At 45.4% G+C, this 18,211-nt stretch overlaps 3 protein-coding genes across 5 annotated transcripts; 1 reads left to right on the top strand and 2 right to left on the bottom strand.

Annotated features, from left to right (window-relative positions):
* Positions 1 to 23: 23 nt before the first annotated feature.
* Positions 24 to 6,040, bottom strand: rab5b (RAB5B, member RAS oncogene family). The gene is made up of 6 exons (XM_068328497.1): positions 5,914 to 6,040; positions 5,224 to 5,517; positions 4,975 to 5,126; positions 4,680 to 4,802; positions 3,723 to 3,816; positions 24 to 1,866 (listed from the first exon to the last, which is right to left on the bottom strand). Exons 2-6 carry the CDS (start codon positions 5,387 to 5,389, stop codon positions 1,751 to 1,753), a joined length of 651 nt encoding a protein of 216 aa, XP_068184598.1. The 5' UTR covers positions 5,390 to 5,517; positions 5,914 to 6,040; the 3' UTR covers positions 24 to 1,750.
* Positions 6,041 to 6,668: 628 nt separating this feature from the next.
* On the top strand, positions 6,669 to 14,229 carry lcmt2 (leucine carboxyl methyltransferase 2). 3 transcript variants are annotated; one of them, XM_068328565.1, is made up of 14 exons: positions 6,669 to 6,796; positions 8,496 to 8,620; positions 8,966 to 9,047; positions 9,128 to 9,308; positions 10,433 to 10,589; positions 10,783 to 10,972; positions 11,120 to 11,227; positions 11,325 to 11,412; positions 12,541 to 12,768; positions 12,945 to 13,181; positions 13,267 to 13,364; positions 13,530 to 13,717; positions 13,804 to 13,939; positions 14,058 to 14,229. In XM_068328565.1, the coding sequence occupies exons 1-14, from the start codon at positions 6,749 to 6,751 to the stop codon at positions 14,220 to 14,222; spliced, it is 2,031 nt and encodes a 676-aa protein (XP_068184666.1). In that variant the 5' UTR covers positions 6,669 to 6,748; the 3' UTR covers positions 14,223 to 14,229. The 3 variants fall into 3 exon arrangements, with proteins under 3 accessions (XP_068184666.1, XP_068184668.1, XP_068184667.1); XM_068328567.1 differs by having other exon boundaries at positions 6,774 to 6,796; positions 8,496 to 8,827; positions 9,180 to 9,308; XM_068328566.1 differs by lacking the exon at positions 6,669 to 6,796 and having other exon boundaries at positions 8,568 to 8,620; positions 9,180 to 9,308.
* Positions 14,230 to 14,541: 312 nt separating this feature from the next.
* On the bottom strand, positions 14,542 to 18,169 carry crygs2 (crystallin, gamma S2). The gene is made up of 3 exons (XM_068328575.1): positions 18,027 to 18,169; positions 16,001 to 16,243; positions 14,542 to 14,818 (listed from the first exon to the last, which is right to left on the bottom strand). The coding sequence occupies exons 1-3, from the start codon at positions 18,033 to 18,035 to the stop codon at positions 14,546 to 14,548; spliced, it is 525 nt and encodes a 174-aa protein (XP_068184676.1). The 5' UTR covers positions 18,036 to 18,169; the 3' UTR covers positions 14,542 to 14,545.
* Between the last annotated feature and the right edge of the window lie 42 nt (positions 18,170 to 18,211).

The following is an 18,211-nucleotide window of genomic DNA, read 5'->3' as shown; positions in this document are numbered from 1 at the left end:
TAACAATCATTCTGTAGTCACAGTGCCATTCACAGCTTTATTGAACACGTTAAAGGTGCTGATGAACACGTCTGTTAATCACCTCCAGTACTGACGAGCACAGAAAACCAACCCCAACGTACGATCGCTAGGACTGGAGCTGTCAGTGTCCCCAGAGGAGAACACATCGTCATTCCAATACTGATTGAAAACAACATGAGAGCTGAAATGTTATTAATGTAGCAACACTTATATTATCTGACCCAATTTTTATATAAGTACCTTCATTGGTATGTTTGAGAACCTGAAAAGATATTCCTGGTCAGCAAATTTAAACCATGGATTAAAGTCTTAACATGATTCCAACCACTGGTGACAGTGCTCCGCTAAAATCCCCACACATTAAAATCAAGACAATATATAACAGTGTATTCAGCATGAGCGCTATACAGCCAGGGTGCTAAGTTATTGGTTCACAGTACAAGCCAAGGTCAGAAAAATGGTAGCAAAGCCCCAAATAGAATTCACAGAAAGCAAAACTGAATCAGGCACTTGTTTTGTGTGTGTGAGCGTGTGTTTTCATCAATGCTGTGTTTTCTTCAGCAAAGCGTTGGAGGAGTAACTTTTAAAAGCCTATTAAATTCAATGGAGGAGTGAAACTGGCTAACATCTCATGTGCACCAACAACTTAGCTTCCAGATAAGTTTACTGAATGGACACAGGAAGCACAAGGGGGCTACGGGGTGTTTTATTTACTTCAGTATAGGACAATCACATCATTGGGCCTATCGGTGACCAATCACATGTCCTGTTAGCACTAGACCCGCCCATCAGGAACAGCTGAGACGAGGTGTTGGCTCAGAGGGACCTTAGGCGGCTTTATGTGATCCAACGCTGCTTTCTATGGGTTTGAGGGACATGATCTCTGCGGAATTAGAGTTAGCAGCTTCCTGCTCATACGATATTCAACTTTGATGACATACAACACTGCATCCAGCCCACTACAAGCTGTAGCTGAGAACAGCCAAAGCCTGTGGTTCCCAACCTTCTAAGAGCAATCAAGTGTCAAAGGTGAAAATGCCTTGACTCCAAGGCAGTCCTTCCTCTGTCTGATGTCATTTGGTTGTTCGCCTCACCTGCAGTAGGAGTGGCAGCAGTGACACAACTACAGAAGTCACAACACAGGACAATAAATACAAAGTGGAGCTACAGGACGGCGCTCGTGTGACCAGGAGTCTTGGGCCTGACGGTACAGACAGGAAGTGAACTTACGTAGTCAAGTGGATCATGATTAGGAGCAAGCAAAGCAAGCAGGCAGCAGCTCTGACATAAGAGACCAGCCACAGCCTGGTTAGTTCATGTTTCAAATTATTTCTCCATTCCTTCTCAGCCACTTGTTCATTTTGTGCATTTCTTCAAACGAATCAGGGCTGTGACTGACAGGACGCAGGGGAAAATCAAAACAAAATTCACCATTAATGCTAAGTTTGCCACCGTCTTGAATATTTGTTGTTTTTTTCCTTCATCATTCTCAGTTCTCCTCCTTCTGATTTCCAAATGCAGAATTTCAACTGATGTCCAGCACTCTCTTTCCTCCATCGCTGCTTGTTCTTTGTGGGATTCCCTTTAAATCTGTGGCTGATTTTGTGTCTGTGGACGTGGGGGTGAATGGAGGTCGAGAGGTGAGTGGCCCAGCCTTGTAAATTGTGTGGAGATGGGACAATGAAGGGCTGTGGTGGTGTGTATGGACGCTAGGGGGCACTGCAGAGGCCTAGTTCCCACCACAGCAGGCTCTGGTCGAGTGGGCATCTGGGTCCTGGAGGTTGACCCCCCGATGGCGCGCTGCATGTGTCGGGTTCTGGGTGTCTGTTTTTGGCATCTTTTTTGCTGCAGTAAGAAAACACATAATTTTTCTAAACCCAGAACAACAGATTGCTTTCTAACGAAGAAGTGAGCATACATCTTCAAATACTTTCATTTTTACATCTCGCTTCAAAGCGGTGATGTATTGTGATTGTCAGTGTTCGTTCATTCGTTTGTTAGTGAAAAAAAAAATCGCAACCGTTGCAGATAGAACGATGAAACAAAAAGCACATTACTCGGCAGCAAAGGGGATGACAGTGAGATGATGACCTTGACGTTGAGAAAAGGAGGCCAAAGTCAAATTTCGCACTCTCAGGAACTGGATAAGATAGAAAGACGAGGGAGAAGGCCAGTGTGAGTAAGACCGTCGATCAAAGCTAGTGCTTTGATCTATGAGAGTAGGTCAGAGCACTAGCTTTGATCTTTGACCTATGCAAGTAGGTCAGGGTAAAATATTGAATTCAGGGGAAGGCAGACTTCAGGATTGGTGTTTGCCATGTCGCCGGATGTTGCAGTCTGTGTTCTAGTTTTACTTTCAGTTGTGTATGTCTGCCTTTGCAGCTCGATCCAAACATTTCTTAAGGTTTCATGACGTCAGCATACTTTTTATTCTAAAGGAGTGTTGAGCAAAAAAAAACACCCCAGACTGAACTGGTTTTCAGCCTATTTTGTAAAATAGGTTAAAAGGTACAAAGGAACAAGGGGTGGCCTATCAGAGCAATAACGGCCACTGATGTGTCAACACTACATTCTGTACTTCCTTATTTTTCCATGTACACCTCCAGAGTGTAAAAGAATGGCATTAAAATAGCAATCTAATACAACATTTGAGCATATCTATTTGATATGCTCAAATGTAACTTGAACCTAAGAGAAGTAAGAACAACTAAGTAAGGGAATACATGCCATGGAACTAAATGGTTTGGTCTGGGGACAACAGTAAATATTTTTATATTGACTGTTGTTGTTGTAAGTCAAATCACAGACAGACCATTTAAAAGAAAAAACTGCAGAAGGTACAAAATATTTTGAGCAGCTTCAATATAGTCTAGGACCAAGAGAGATAACTCAACGCTGTTCAGGACAAATGAGACACACACATATCTCTGGAGTGTGTCACCGCTGCACAGGGGTAACCGAAACTGAAGAGAAATGGAGAATTAAAATAATAAGAGGTAGACTGTGTCCCAAAATAACATCTGTTAAAGTTCAGCACCAGCTTCGATACTTAGGAGCTTGAGCTTCCCAGGCTGCAGTACCCCAGTATGGCCAGCAGGACAACCACATCAAGTGTAGTCGAAAGAGAACACCTACAGCAGTGATGTGCAGTCAGGTTTATGGCTGGTAAGGCACTGACCTCAAAGTCAGTTTTACGAGCCATCAAATTATCAGCCTGACATTTCGAACAGGTTAAAAATCACTGGCGGCACAAAGTGCAGCAGCGAGCAGCTGAGCCTCACCTCAGATGGGACGACTGATCCGAACAAGATCCAACGTCCAAATCAGATCAGAAAACAACCGTTTCTTTCAAGCAGACTGATGGATTGGAATGATCTGAACCTGCTTTAATGTCAGGCTGCTGCTTTAATGTCAAATACTCCACTCTGGTTGGCATGAGGCTCACCACACATCACTGATTTACACGTCACAGGAAGTGATTGAGTAAAAGTGTACCTAACTTTCTGCTGAAGATCTCACCTGTATTGTGAAAAAAGACTCATGGGATATGTCATCTTTTATAGGAGGAATTTCTCATCTGGTAATCCCACCAAATATCCCTGAATATGTGTCATCATCAATACTATAAGCACTCATTCACCGGCCAAACACACAGGCCTCGGGTTCCTGTTCTGTTTCGTTGAAATGGAAGTGGATCTTACCGATAGCAAGGAAAAGCTCGTTGACGTTCATCGCTGTCTTGGCAGAAGTCTCCATAAAGAGCAAGCCAGTGTCTTCAGCGTATGTCTGGGCTTCCTGTGCAACAGACACAAATAGAAATGTAATGCTAAAAGAGCTTCGTTAAATGTGACGTCCGCGGTACACCCGGAATTTCCCCTGCCTCATGCCCTTAGTCAGCTGGGATAGGCTCCAGCTCCCCATGACCCGCTACAGACGATGAAGTGGTTAGAAGATGAACGAATGAATAAATGGGGTGTTCTTTGTTTTAGCGTCCTGGCCTCTAACAGACTGTGACCATACCACCAAACCCTTGGATTTTCCCTGGCAGGTAGCATGGGGGATTGCCAGATGTTTATGGGTAACGGGTGGGGTACAACACCAATGAGTCGAACTGACACACACAACTGTGAATGCTTACAGTCACACTTGTTAGTCTCACTTCCTGATTTGGTGCATTGCTGGACTAATGGGAGAGGCCTGGGCACCTGAACAGAATCTCAAAGGGTGAGGCGGCAACAAGGAACATTCACCACCCTGAAGCATCATATTTACAGGTCTTGCTTATTTTATTTGTTCTGTTGTGTTTGTGAGGCAAATTGCATTTTTTTTGTTACGGTTTATTTGTACTAGTATTTACAAAGCAGTACAATGTTTGGAAAAGAAATTAGAGTTGGACAATATTTTTATTTTCTCAATATTCTACGAAATGTAGCTGAATCAATAAAATGTTTTACGTCCAGGACAGAGGCACTAACGGGTCTTTTGTAAGCTTCTGTCAGACAAAATCCACTTTAGTTCACCTGCCAGCTTCACCGATGACTGTGTCTTCTTCTGGGACTAACAGTGATAGTAATATACAGTAGAATGGATCGCAACCCATCAGCACCCCAGTACAGAGAGGACATAACCGTGTGCTGGCTGAGGCAGGAGTGTGTTACCTCGTACTCGACCAGTCTCCTCTCTGCCAGGTCAGCCTTGTTCCCAGCCAGGGCGATCACGATGTTGGGACTGGCTTGTCTCTGCAGCTCCTTCACCCACGCCTTGGCCCTCTCAAAGGTCTCCTGCACAAACACCAAAGTCGGGTTAGTCCAGCTGTCGGATCACCACCACCACCAGGACGGACAGCACTCGCCTCCTTCAGATGGGACAAACACAATACACTCCACAGCAGTTTATCACACAGATTATTTCTCCTGCTACTACATGTGTAGAATAGTGTGTACAATACTCTACCGGTTTCGTGATGTCAAAGACAACGATAGCGGCCTGGGCCCCGCGGTAGTACATGGGGGCCAGGCTGTGGTATCGCTCCTGCCCCGCCGTGTCCCAGATCTCAAACTTGACCGTGGTGTCGTCCAGACACACCGACTGGGCCAGGAAGGCAGCTGGACAAACAGGAGGACAGCGATGGTGACCACACGCTCTCACACCTACCCCCACCTGATCCACAGCCATCCACACCCACTCTTGACCAGCCCTCACCGCCGATGGTGGTCTCCTGGAACTCGTCGAACTGGCCCTTGACGAAGCGCAGCACCAGGCTGGACTTGCCCACAGCCATGTCCCCCAGCAGCACCAGCTTGAACTGGCAGATCTTGGTCTGTGGCAGGGTGCCGTTGGAGCGGCCCCCACTCCCTCTGGAGCTCATCCTGCCTGGCTGGAGACAGCGGGGGGAGGGTGGGGTACTCGTCCTCCCTGGGTGGAGTGTGCAGCGCTGCCGTCCACAGAACAGGCCTGTATTGCTGGAGGTGGGTCGTGACCTCTTGGCGCTCCCCCCTGTGTGAATGAACAAGTGGAGTTAGCGCTGGAGCTGAACGACACGATGACTTACCAAACACACTGGTCTTCCTCCCTCCCACTCCAGTGGGTGTGGAGGCTACAGACACGCTGGTGTGGAACCAAACACACTGATGTCATTCATTTCCAGGCCCGCACGTCGTGTTTGTTCCACGCTGTGTCCGTGATTGAGGTGACACTCCTGCCCTCTGTCACCACTGCCGGGTGTACACGTTATCACGCCGTGAGCCTTTATCGCTCGTTATGCTAACGGGACAGCGTTCGGGCTGGCCGACACCGAACGGAACCGACGGCTGATTAACGGCCCCGGTAACACAACCCCCCCCCCCCGGTAACAAACGTCCACCCGCTTCGAGGACAACAGGAAATGTTTACCGCATAAACCGTCGTTACAGCAGCGCAGGAATCACAGCTTTAACTGTTGACAGTTTGGCTATCAGCTGGTTAACGAAAACGTTAGCGCTTCCTGTAGATCGGCGCATGCGCACTGAGTGTCGCATTGTCAAACCTGTAAAGAACCACATTCCCCACCGAGCTAAGGGCGAGGGAATGACCCGCCCTAGCTCGGCTGTGATTGGCTGAGCGGGACGTCTTCACACACCTACCGGAAAAAAAACCGGAGAACCTCAACAACCACAGTAGAGACGCGAACCAATCACCGGCGCAGAAAGGCGGCTCGTTTCATCACATTTCTAAGGAGAAAAAAAATGTCTGTCCTCAACAAGTCCTATGTGACGTCATATATATATATATATATATATATATATATATATATATATATATATATATATATTTTTATATATATATATATATATATATATTTATATATATATATATATATATACACACACATATATATATGTAAACAAATCGTATGATGCAAGTGATGTGTGCGTGTGTGTGTGTGTGTGTGTGTGTGTGTGTGTGTGTGTGTGTGTGTGTGTGTGTGTGTGTGTGTGTGTGTGTGTGTGGGTGTGTGTGGGTGTGTTTAATGCATGCTAGCTGTCTTGTTGACATGTTACTAGAGCAAGTCTCTGAACGATGGATCCCGGCCAGCAGGGGCGCTAGAGTTCCACGGTGCCGGAAGAAGCGTCACTTCCGGCCCCGTGACCGACTCAAAATCGTTCATCCTCGTACCGCCCCTTGCTTGTTGTGTCCACTCTCTGTGTTTTGTCTATACGTGGAAATGAAGTGACCAGTTTGTGACGTGATGGCGTCCACGAACACAAAGAAAGAGAAGAAGGGGAAGGACGCGGCGGTACGTGACCACTATCAATCAGTTTCTATTGATCAGTCAGTTTCTACTGATCAGTTTCTATTGATCAGTTACTATTAATCTGTTTCTACTGATTAGTTTCTACTGAACTGTTTCTATTGATGTGTTTCTACTGATCAGTTTCTATTGATCCGTTTTTACTGATCTGTTTCTACTGATTTGTTTCTACTGATCTGTTTCTATTGATCAGTTTCTACTGATCTGTTTCTATTGATCAGTTACTACTGATCTGTTTCTATTGATCAGTTTCTACTGATCTGTTTCTATTGATCAGTTTCTACTGATCTGGTACTTCTTATCCGTTGCTGCAGATGAGCAGCGAAAAGCTTGCGTGCAAATTACTTGAACTCAGTGGAGGCCTGTTACTGTGTTTGAGACCTCAAAGCTTTGCAGTAATAAATATGGAATTATGTAGCAAATCAAAAAGTGTGAAAGAATCTTAGATATGTTTGTGATTTTTGATTTGTCACCCTTTGATTTGACGACAGTTTTGCAAACCCTAATAACCCTTCTCTCTGAGCTTCATGAGGTCGTCTCCTGAAATGGGTTCCACCCCAAAGGTCTGCCATTTGTGGATTCTCTTTCCTTCTTGAGGGGGTTGGGGCCATCAGTCGTGATGAAGTCAGTGTGGTTCCGCTGTTAACAGCCGTGTTTGACTGTTAGAATCCATGTTATCGCAAGACGCCTTCAGCTCAGTAAAGACAAACGTCAGTCCGTCATTACTTTAAGAACGTATCACCAGTGCAGTCGCAACCATCAAGCATTAAGACTTAACTGGCTCGCACGAGAACCCCCCAGGAAGGGAGGGCGAGATCACATCTGCTGCTGAGGGGTTCCAAGTTCATCCCCGTCATGAAGCCCCAGAAATGAGTTCACTAGCAGGTTAACTAGTGAACGGATGGTCTCTACTACCACGGCTCCCACTGTGAAGCATGAAGGTGTGTGTGTGTGGGGGGGGGGGGCTCTGATGGTGAATTGTTGGGGATTTATTCATCAGTGAAGACACACTGAACCAATGTGCCAGTGACATGCCAGCCCACCTGGTTTGTGTTGAACTGAACCTTCATGGACATATCAACAGGACAACGACCCCAAACACACCTCCAGACTGACAGAGGAAGGGACCCAGGTGAGTGATGGAGTGCTGCGTCACATGACCTGAACAATCAAGATTGTTTGGGATGGGATGGACCACAAAGTGAAGAAAAATGGTGCTAAGTGCTAAGTTCTCTAAACTCCTTCAAGACTGTTGGAAACCATTGTCAGGTGACGACCTCATGAAGCTCATCCAGAGGAGGCCAAGAACCATTTAAAGAATCTAAACTATAAAACACGTTTCACATTTTTTTATTTACTACATAATTCCACACGGGTTCATTCATTGTTCTGATGCCTTCAGTGGGAATCTACAATGTAAACAGTCAGGGAAATAAAGAAAACCATTAAATGAGAAGAATTGTGCAAACTTTGGACTGTAGTGTACGTCTTTAATGCATTTATTAAAGGTAGGATTGTGCAACAATCTTTAAATTCCTCTGATTTGTACACCATGAATTTATTTCTAGGTCAGTCTGCTGATTAATTTCAGGATATCCACTTTGAACACTTGTACAAAGTCAACTAAACAGTTGTGCAGCCATTTTCAGATCTGATGGATGTGTGTGTGCGTTTCTTGATTTAGGTTCAGGGGACCAATGACAGCAGTGTGGTGAGCAAGGTGTCTGCTGCAGCGCATGGCTACTTCAAGGATGATCTCCTCCAACAATTTGTGTGCAAAGTGTCCAGGAGAGCCCCCCTCATCAACAGGTCAGCAGGGATATCATGTGACCAACATCACTTTCTTTACTTTTGAAACAAAGCACATCGACAACAGTTTGTGCTTCTGGTGATGGCGTCCGTAAAGATGAAGTGTGTTTAAAATTACATTTTCAGAGGGGGTTGGCAAAGTATGTTGAGCCTGAGACCAGCGTTTTCAGTGTGATGACTGTATGTTCATTTCAAGCCGTCACCATGGTAACTGATGCTGCACATGCGTGAATTATAAAACTATAAAATATCAGAAGTAGTGAGTGTGTCTTAAGTTGTGAGAGCTGCTGCTGTACATGAGCAATGGACACCGTGTGTGTGTGTGTGTGTGTGTGTGTGTGTTAGGGGCTACTATGTGCGCTGGACCGCCGTGGACCACTGTGTCAGGAAGTTTCTACACGTGACTGAGAGCTGCTCCAGGAGACAGGCAAGTTCCCCCGAGCGCCGCCCAACACTGTAGAACAGGACGCTTACTGTAAGGTCACACATCCTCATCTTGTGTTGTAGATTCTGTCTTTGGGCGCCGGGTTCGACTCTCTGTATTTCCGTCTTCACTCAGATGGAGCTCTTGACAGGGCGGTCGTGTTTGAGCTGGACTTCCCTGGTGTCGCCCAAAGAAAGGCGGCTCTTATCAATGCTAACGAGACTCTGAGAGGCATGTTGGGCTGCCGTCTGTCCTCTCACAAAGGTGAGTCTCTCGCTTCGTGTGTTTACACAGCTTCACATCAGTCAAAAGGTGCTGACGGTGAAAATCCAGGTAGTTTCTAGAGAAGTCTTCGTGTCTCCACTTAATTCATATATTTTACGAACAAACAATGAGAGCTGACTCAAACATTCGAGGAGGGTTAAATCCACACAAGCAGGTCCATGTTACAAACTGGATTATAAGGCGCACTGTCGTTTTTTGAGAAAATTAAAGGCTTTTAGGTACGCCTTATAGTGCGGAAAATACTGTAGTGTCTTCCTACAAACAGTAGAAAGCTGTTGTTGGACATGGCGTGTCGCGCCCAGCCTCTATCTCATGGTCTCTTCTTCTACCACACCATGACAAACATGATGGGATGCAGCTCTCAGCAGCGTTTAACAACTGAACAAGGTGAAGTGCACAAGGACAATGGAAACTAGTCACTGGAACTAGTCTGGGTTCTAACGTTGTGATGTCACATGGTTTATCACAAGGAAAGTGGTTTCACAGACACACACACACACGCGTGACACGTTTACAGGATGTGAATGAATCCCGACTCTCTGCAGACAAGATAACACAAACAACCTGGAACACAGTTAGTTCGTGTTTGTTCCACATCTTTGTCAACTTCATCGCTTGTTACGTGTCACAGGATTGGTTTGGTCACGCATGACCAGATCAGTCACACCATGTCTCGAGATCATCCTCTACTGTCTCATCCACTGTCTCCTCTACCCTCTCATTTACCCTCTCATTGACCGTCTATATACCATCTCTTCGTCCGTCTCATCAACTGTCTCATCTGATGATGTCAATCAATCAACTTTATTTATAAACGCCTATAGTAATCATGTCAGCGGACATTCCAAAGCACTTTAACAGGCAGAGAAACCAAACAGAACCCTCCAGAATAAACATAAGCAACAGCGGCGGGGAAAGACTCCCTCATTGAGGAAGAAACTCCGGGCCAGTTACTAACAGACAGCATCATAGGCATCACAGACTAGGAGCAGACATGTGGATCCCTCCATAGGCAGCGTGGACCAGAGCAGGTCGGACCAGCGGTGGACACAGACGGCTCTGACCTCAGAGAGACTGACGAATGCCTGCCTTTGTGTTTTCAGGACCTACGTATGTGTCCAGTGGTTGTTACCACCTGATAGGAGTGGATGTCAGAGAGGAGTCCCAGGTGGAAGAGGCCCTGGGTGGGGCTGCGCTGGACTGGACCGCCCCCACCCTAATCCTGTCTGAGGTGGTGCTCACCTACATGGAAACACAATGGTAGGATTTGATGAGGTTTGTGTCCTTGATCATATCAATGTGTATATTGATCATATGCATATTGATATGATCTAGGATGTGCAGATCATTGTCACTATTGTGATCTCGCAGTAATGGCTAAATATCTAGAAAAGTTCTCACGACTGTGGTCTTGTCCAACGCTGGCTGTTGTTCTGTGTCGAATGTCTTCCAGCTCAGATGCCATCATCAGTTGGGCAGGAAAACGTTTTCCACAGTCCCTCTTCATCATGTATGAACAGATACGTCCACATGACCCGTTTGGTCGGATCATGCAGAACCATTTCTTGAAGCTCAACTCAGCGCTGCACGCCATCCGGCAGTATCCAGATGCTGCTGCTCAGAGACACAGGTTTCTGGACAAGGCCAGTACGCACACGATCAGCAACACATTATCACAGTCAGATGTCAAACATCTCCAAACACACCTGGCAGGTGGAGGCGTATGACACACTGATCTGTGTTTGTGCAGTGGAGTGTGGTTCTTCTATAAAGATGGTGGTTATGTCCAGGGCTGGGAGCAGTGTGTCTGTCTGGACATGAACGCCTTCTACCTTGGGCTGGTTCCTGAGGAGGAGCGCTACAGAATGGAGAGCTTAGAGACTTTTGATGAATACGAGGTGAGCTGCTGAATTGTTTTAGCCTGTATTTGTGGTTCCCTGTCCTAAAGTCATGCTTGATATGGGTGGAGTTGATCGTGCACCTTTCTACCCTCAGGAGTGGCATCAGAAATGTTCCCATTACTTTGTCCTGACGGCATCTAGAGGCTCGTTGACGGCCCAGGCTTTGCTCACTCAGTCTCCAGGTAGCGTCTTCGTTCCTCCTCATGTTTTCAAGGGTTGGGTATTTTCCAGTTCTTCTAGTCTGGTCTGTGAACCTGTTCCAGTTAAACTTCATGCAAATGACCTGACTCAGAATCCATCAGCTGCACTCGTCTGCGACACCCTTCAGGATTGTAAGTCTTCTGTTCTATGTTACGTGTGTTCATCTTCCACCACTGCACTGATTGAGAACAGTCTTCATACAGTAAGGTGTGGCAGGGGTGTACAGTGGTACCTCTACTTACGAACGTCTCTACTTACGAAATTTTCTACTGACGAAACGCCTCAACAGGAAAATATTGCCTCTAGTTACGAAAGAAATTTAAAGTTACTAGTTACAAGTTTTTTGTCCGTACAAACAAAGCAAGAGATCATAGAAAATCATGAAAAAGGGATGCGTTTGGTTGATCTCTCCAAAGAATATGGCCGTAATGTATCTACAATCACCACGTTATTAAAACAAAAGGAAGTTTAAGGAGTTTAAGGCATTGCGTGGGTGGTTGGAGAAGTTCAGAAGGAGGACTGGAATTCACTCTGTTGTTCATGGTGAGATAGGAGGGCAAAGAGGGCAAAAAACAATGAGGACAGCAGTTAAAAGGTAAATGACCATCATTTTATTCTTTACTCTATTCTTTGTTTTTTACATTATGCACAATTCATTTATTGTGTAATAATCTAATTGTAACGTGTATTTGTTACATGTTTTGATGCATTTTTATGCTTTATAAAACATTTATGTCGGAATTTTAGGGGGCTTGGAACGGATTAGGGCATTTGCATGGAAAACGCGTCTCTACTTACGAAATTTTCTACTAACGTAGTTTCTCCCAGAACCAGTTAATTTCGTGAGTAGAGGTACCACTGTATTCTGTGTTGTGTTGTGATTGCGTGGTGTTTCTAGCTGCACAAGGCTGAAGTCTTTGTGTTATTAGCTTTAATGTAGAAGTTCAGAAGAAGAAAAGTTAATATGAATGGCTGTTATAAGAAGGTCATGTGTCACCATTGCACCGATAGATTGAAATGTGGTTTGCTCCCATCCATGTGTACAGCAGGAGTCGTGCATCATCCAGTGGTCTGTACTCATGTTTGGCTTCATACAAATCTTTCCTCAGGATCTTCAGCATCACCTCACAGCAGGTCTTTGAGCCCCCCAGCCCTGAGTGTGCAAGCCATTGCGATTTGTGTGGAGGGGCTGGGGATGGCCACCTCTTTGGTTAGACCGCGGCAGGTCCTGCTAACAGGAGGCTCTAGCAAAGGAGGGCGGGGGGCAGCAACCAGGATGCTCCTCAGGTGCCAGGAAGGCTGGACGTGTGTCACGGTGGAGCTGTCCAGAGATTTGGGTGAGAGGGTTTATGGGAGAACATTTGTTTACCTACATCAAGAGGTGTCATCAACAACACTGACTAAAGTTTCTGTGAAAAAAGCTAATGATCATTACCAAACTTCATTTGTTTAGCCCAGGGTTTTAGATCAAGTACCAACTCGTTTTAGTTTCCAGTATCGTCCTTTCTTTCAGATGTTCGACTTTACCACACTGCCACCTCTCTTCCTGGGAGAGGCGTTGTGGTGTATGGTGGTCGCTCCTCTCCACTCAAGCCAGTTCAGAGTCTCCTCAGAGTAAGTCTGGATCCCAGTGATCCACCAAGTTCTGAGAACACAGATTCTGTGAAGCTCCGCATGGAGGAGATGGTCTGTACAGGCGACCCACCGCCGGCGAGATGGAGGCATACTGCTACTCTGGTCCGTCACTGTGGTACGGTTAACAAGAAAAAGTGAATTAATTCCATTCTTTGTCATCCTTTTCTGTTTTATGAAGTTAAAACTATTTTTCCTTACAGGAAAAGACTTCCTGTTTGTGTTTGGTGGAAAGAACCAATCAGCGACGGTTCTGGGTGGTGGCTACTTCCTTTGTCCAGACCAGCAACAGTGGACCGAGGTTTGCTTTGCTTCTACACTCGTCTCCCACAGCCTTAGTGTTTGTTTCATGCCACCGTGAAGGAGGAATGTTGTGCAGTCTGATGATGGTGGATTAACATGCTAGCATGTTGGGTTTGTTGTGAGTCAGTGAGTATGACGCTGAAACATGAATTCCTTCGTATAGATCCCAGTGGATGGCGCAGCGCCAGAGGCTCGCCACTCCCACTCGGCGTGTTCATATGAGGGTGGACTGGTATTGTTTGGAGGACTGAACAGAAAGGGGATGCCGCTGGGGGACACGGTCGTGTTGAAGCCAAATGTAAGAGGCTTCACGTGGACAAAGATGGAGGTGCAGCCATCTCCTGTTCCCAGGTCTGTTGTGTTTGAAGCCCTCTGAGAAACGTTCCCATGGTGAATCTGATGAAGGTCTTTGTGTGAAAGTGTTTGTCTGCTCTCAGGTACTCCCATTCTGCCCATGTTATTGGTGCCAAGCTGCTTGTGGTTGGTGGAGTCTGGCTGGATGGTCCTGGCGTACCGGGTGGACTCGTGATCAACCTCACCACACACAGCAGTGTGGAGTTCAGTCTGGACACGGTAACTTGATGCATGCTCCCAGGACTGTTGTGTTCTGAGCTGGTTCAGCTTCAAACGCCTCATAGAATCTCAGCTTTCAGCCAACCAGCGGCTTCATCCAGTGATTGTCTGTCTCCAGACTGCAGTGCCCTGGCCCCTGATGCTCCACTCATTCTGCTCTGAGTTGACAGAGCCGGAGGAACCTGAGCTTCTGCTGATAGGTGGGGGAGGAAACTGTTTCTCTTTTGGGACTCACTTCAACAGTCAGCCGGTCACTGTGGACCTCAGACCTGTGCTGGGATGAAGGAGCCTGAAGGGTTTCTATGAAACTGAGGAAGAACGAGGTAGAACTGGAGTGTTTGACAGTTCAGACAGGATGAAGAGGCTGCAGCAGGATATCTGGTACAGCTTGATTGAAGCTTGTTTTCCACAAGTTATTGTTCATCTTTATTCCATAAAGGGACAAAAACACAATCTACTGTCATATTGAAATCAAGAAAAGTGTCATCAGTCTGCTGAGTGGGCAGGTTTTTATTCTTGAAACCTCGAGTCATCATCACAAAATAGTGAACATTTTAGCCAAATATTAACATTAAACATTGTTTGAACGTTTTGAAGTGTTTGAATTTATTCAGAGAAGCGTCTGAAGGACTGGACTGAAGGACTGATGGCCCCCCAGTCACCAGGCTTGTGGTACTCCCCCTTCTCCAGGAAGTACTGGCGTCCACGGTAGTTTGGGTTGTCATAGAAAACCCACCAACCATCCACCACCTTACAGGAGTGGACCTCTTTCCAGCGCAGCTTCTCCAGAAGTGAGGGACAGTCTTCTGTAGCCTCAAAGACCAGACCGCTGAATTCAGCCTTCTCATAAAGCTGCATCTTGTATGGAGTTCCACTCGTCTGCAAGGAGACAGGAAGAAGTGCGTTAGAGGTGGGATGAGGTGGGACATGAACGAGTCAGTGGTGAGTGTATCTAGAGCACATGTGTCAAACTCAAGGCCCAGGGGCCAAATGTGGCCACATCCTTTTATGTGACCCGAGAGACCATAAAAGGTCTAGATTGTCTAGAAGTATTTAATGACAAAACTGTGCTTTGAGCAAAACTGCAAAAACGTTTTGAACAAAGTTAATGTCCTAACTTGTGTTTGATGTTATTTTTCTTTATTCATTGATAGTTTGATCCTTGATTGATGGAGTTCTTTGGGTTTAATAACCTGACAAATTAAAAGTTTTTATTTTATAACAGAAAAAAAAATTTCTGTGCAACTAATGTTTCTTACTTGAATAAGTGATAAACTCAGAGTTATTTAACATTAAGGAGTAGTTGCATTTAGTTACATTTATTAGTTACATCTGGTCCTTTGAGGACAGCCATTATGCTGACCTCGGTGAAAATAAGTTAGACACCCCTGATCTAGAGGATTGTTGAGTATGGTAGAGGGATGTGCTCCTCTTTCACTTGTCTGATATAATAATAAGATATAATCCATTTTATATGCCACCCTCCAAAGACATTGATGTTATGTAGTTCATTCACTAACATTCGCTTAGAATACTGAACTATAAGTTGCTCCACATCTACTTAGTGGTATCCATCATGAGGGTGAGTGGGCATTCCACATCCAATCAGAATGGTGTTCACCCAGACGATGCTGTAGATACAGACTTAGACTAACATGAGGGTAGGGGCTACCTGTGATGACATATGTGTGTGCACGACCCACCAACTCAATCACTCTTTGTTTGCTTTCTGTTTAACGCTTCTTTAAACAGAACAAAAGTGTACATATGCAGTTTGTACATTCTAGATTGATTTTTGTGAGTCTGCCTGTAGGCTGTGGATTAACTGGACCAGTCAGATCGTGCAAATGGACTGACCCTAGTGTTGGCCTGCATTGACCAAGCCCTGAGGTCAGGGCTGGTGAGCTGGTGGAGCTGTGGCCATCAGTGCAGTCAGTTCCTGTACTCCTATACCTCACTTTTCATTTACAAGAGGACGAAGCCCACCAGGAGTTCCGTTTTCACAAGTCAATATGTGGATTAGGCGTCAGAAGATGAGATCACAGATGAAGGCCAACTCACAAAGTGGATCATCTTGCAGGAGCTGAGGCGGTCATTCAGAGCCATCCAGCGCTGGTGTTCTGGGTACTCCCCCCTGGTCAGGACGTACTGGTACCCGCTGTAGTTGGGTCTCTCGTACACCACCCAGGCACCACTCTCCACCCGGATGGAGTTGCAGTGACTCAAATAAGTGTGGAAATCCGAACAGTCGCTGTCACACTCATAGCGACGGCCCTGGAAGTTCTTGTCCTCGAAGAAGACGATCTGGGGGACAACAAGAGTCTCATCTCATTGTTTCTCATATTCAGATAATGTGATGTGAACAGGTATTAGCCCCTTCCTGATTTCGTATTTTTGTAGATGTTTATCACAATTAAATGTAAGGACCAAAAAATCCTCAAAAGCTAGATGTCATGTCGAGAAATAAAGAAATTCAGGAACAACTGAGAACAATGGTCATTGAGGTTTATCATTATGGAAAAGCTGTAAAGCCGTTTCTAAAGCTTTAGGACTCCAGCGAACCACAGTGAGAGCCATTATCTGCAAATGAAGAAAACATTGAGCAGTGATAAACTTTCCTATGAGTGGACGGCCAACCAAAATTACCCCAAGAGTGCATGAGGACCACTCCAAGAGGTCACACAAGACCCCACAACAACATCCAGAGAACTGCAGACCTTACTGGCCTCAGTACGGTTCATGACTCCACCATCACAAAGACTCTGTGGCAGAGTTCCAACACCGAATCCACTACTGAACAAAAATAGAATGAAGGCTTGTCTCAGTTTCACCAGAATTATGATCCCCAAGACCCCAAAAGACTCTGTGGTGTAATGAGACACAACTTTTTTTGGAAGTTGTGTTCCATTACATCTGGTGTAAAAGTTAACGCTGCATTTCAGAAAAAACCCTTCATACCAACAGTAAAATGTGGGTGATGGTCTGGGGAAGCTTTGCTACTACAGGACCAGGAAGACTTACAGTAATAAATGGTGCCTTGAATTCTGCTCTGCCAAAAAACCCTGAGTGAGAATGTTTGTGACCTCAAGCTGAAATGAACGTGGGTTCTGCAGGACAATGATCCAAAAACACAACAGAAAGTCCACCTCTGAATGGCTGAAGAACAAAATAAAGACTTGGAGGTGGTCCAGTCAAAATCCTGACCTGAATCCTATTCAATGACCTTAAAAACGTGACTGATGCATGAAAACCAAATTGGTTCAATTACAACCACTCTGCTGAGGGGAGTAGGCCAGAATTCCTCCCCAACGCTGCTGAGGACAAACCGTTATCAGGTTTGGGGAACAATCACTGTTTCACACAGGGCCACATAGGTTTGAATTGTTTTTCTCCCTAAATGATAAAACACTTCCTTTAACAAATACATTTTTGTGTTCACTTGTGTTGTTCTCTGAGTCATTTATATTGGTTTGAGATGAAACATTTAACTGACAAACATGCATAAAGAACAAGGCAATCAGGAAGCCTCTGGCTTCCTGAAAATATTGCTTTTTGTTTTGTGATTATATCTAAAAAGGTATAAAAGTGAAAATTTGACCTTGACCTAGTTTTTCAAGGTCAAGGTTGTGGTCTAATTTTCATCTCCTTGCCTCCCTGAATATAACGCCTTTTGTTTCGTCTTTCTATCCTATCCGGTTCCTGAGATATGCGCCAAAAAAATTACAAAAGTTTAAATTTGACCTAGACCTAGTTTTCTCAAGGTCAAGGTCATCACCTCATTTAATCCCCTTTGCTCCCCGACTAATGTGCTTTTTCTTTCATCTTTCTACCTGTAACAATTGTGAGGATATTTGATGGACGGACAGACGAACACACACACTTACAATTACAATACATCGCCGCTTTGCAGGATGTAATAACAATTCAAGAACACTCCATTTCCTGTCCCCGTTCTGTCACACACTGACTCAAAGCCTCCAAAAGGTTCTCCTGGTGTTTCCTCAATGTTGCAGTGTGGGTCTACCCTCCTTCATCCATGAACACTGCTGCTAAAGCCCACGTCACACATGAACCAGTCTCCACTCACCCTGCCCATCTTGATATGCTCGTATGGTGATGTTATGGGATGGTTCCCCTGAGGTCTCGATGTTGCACTGGTGCTTCACCAATCCGTTTTATAGCCCCCTCCTCACATTCATAAACACCAACAGCAGGGGTAACAATGGAACAATTGCTTTGTCATGAAAATGAGATCCAAAAATTGAGTCAGTG

Source organism: Antennarius striatus, chromosome 12 (genome assembly GCF_040054535.1).
Source record: "Antennarius striatus isolate MH-2024 chromosome 12, ASM4005453v1, whole genome shotgun sequence".
In the NCBI taxonomy this organism is placed as follows: domain Eukaryota; kingdom Metazoa; phylum Chordata; class Actinopteri; order Lophiiformes; family Antennariidae; genus Antennarius; species Antennarius striatus.
This window is presented reverse-complemented; position numbering and strand designations above follow the sequence as displayed.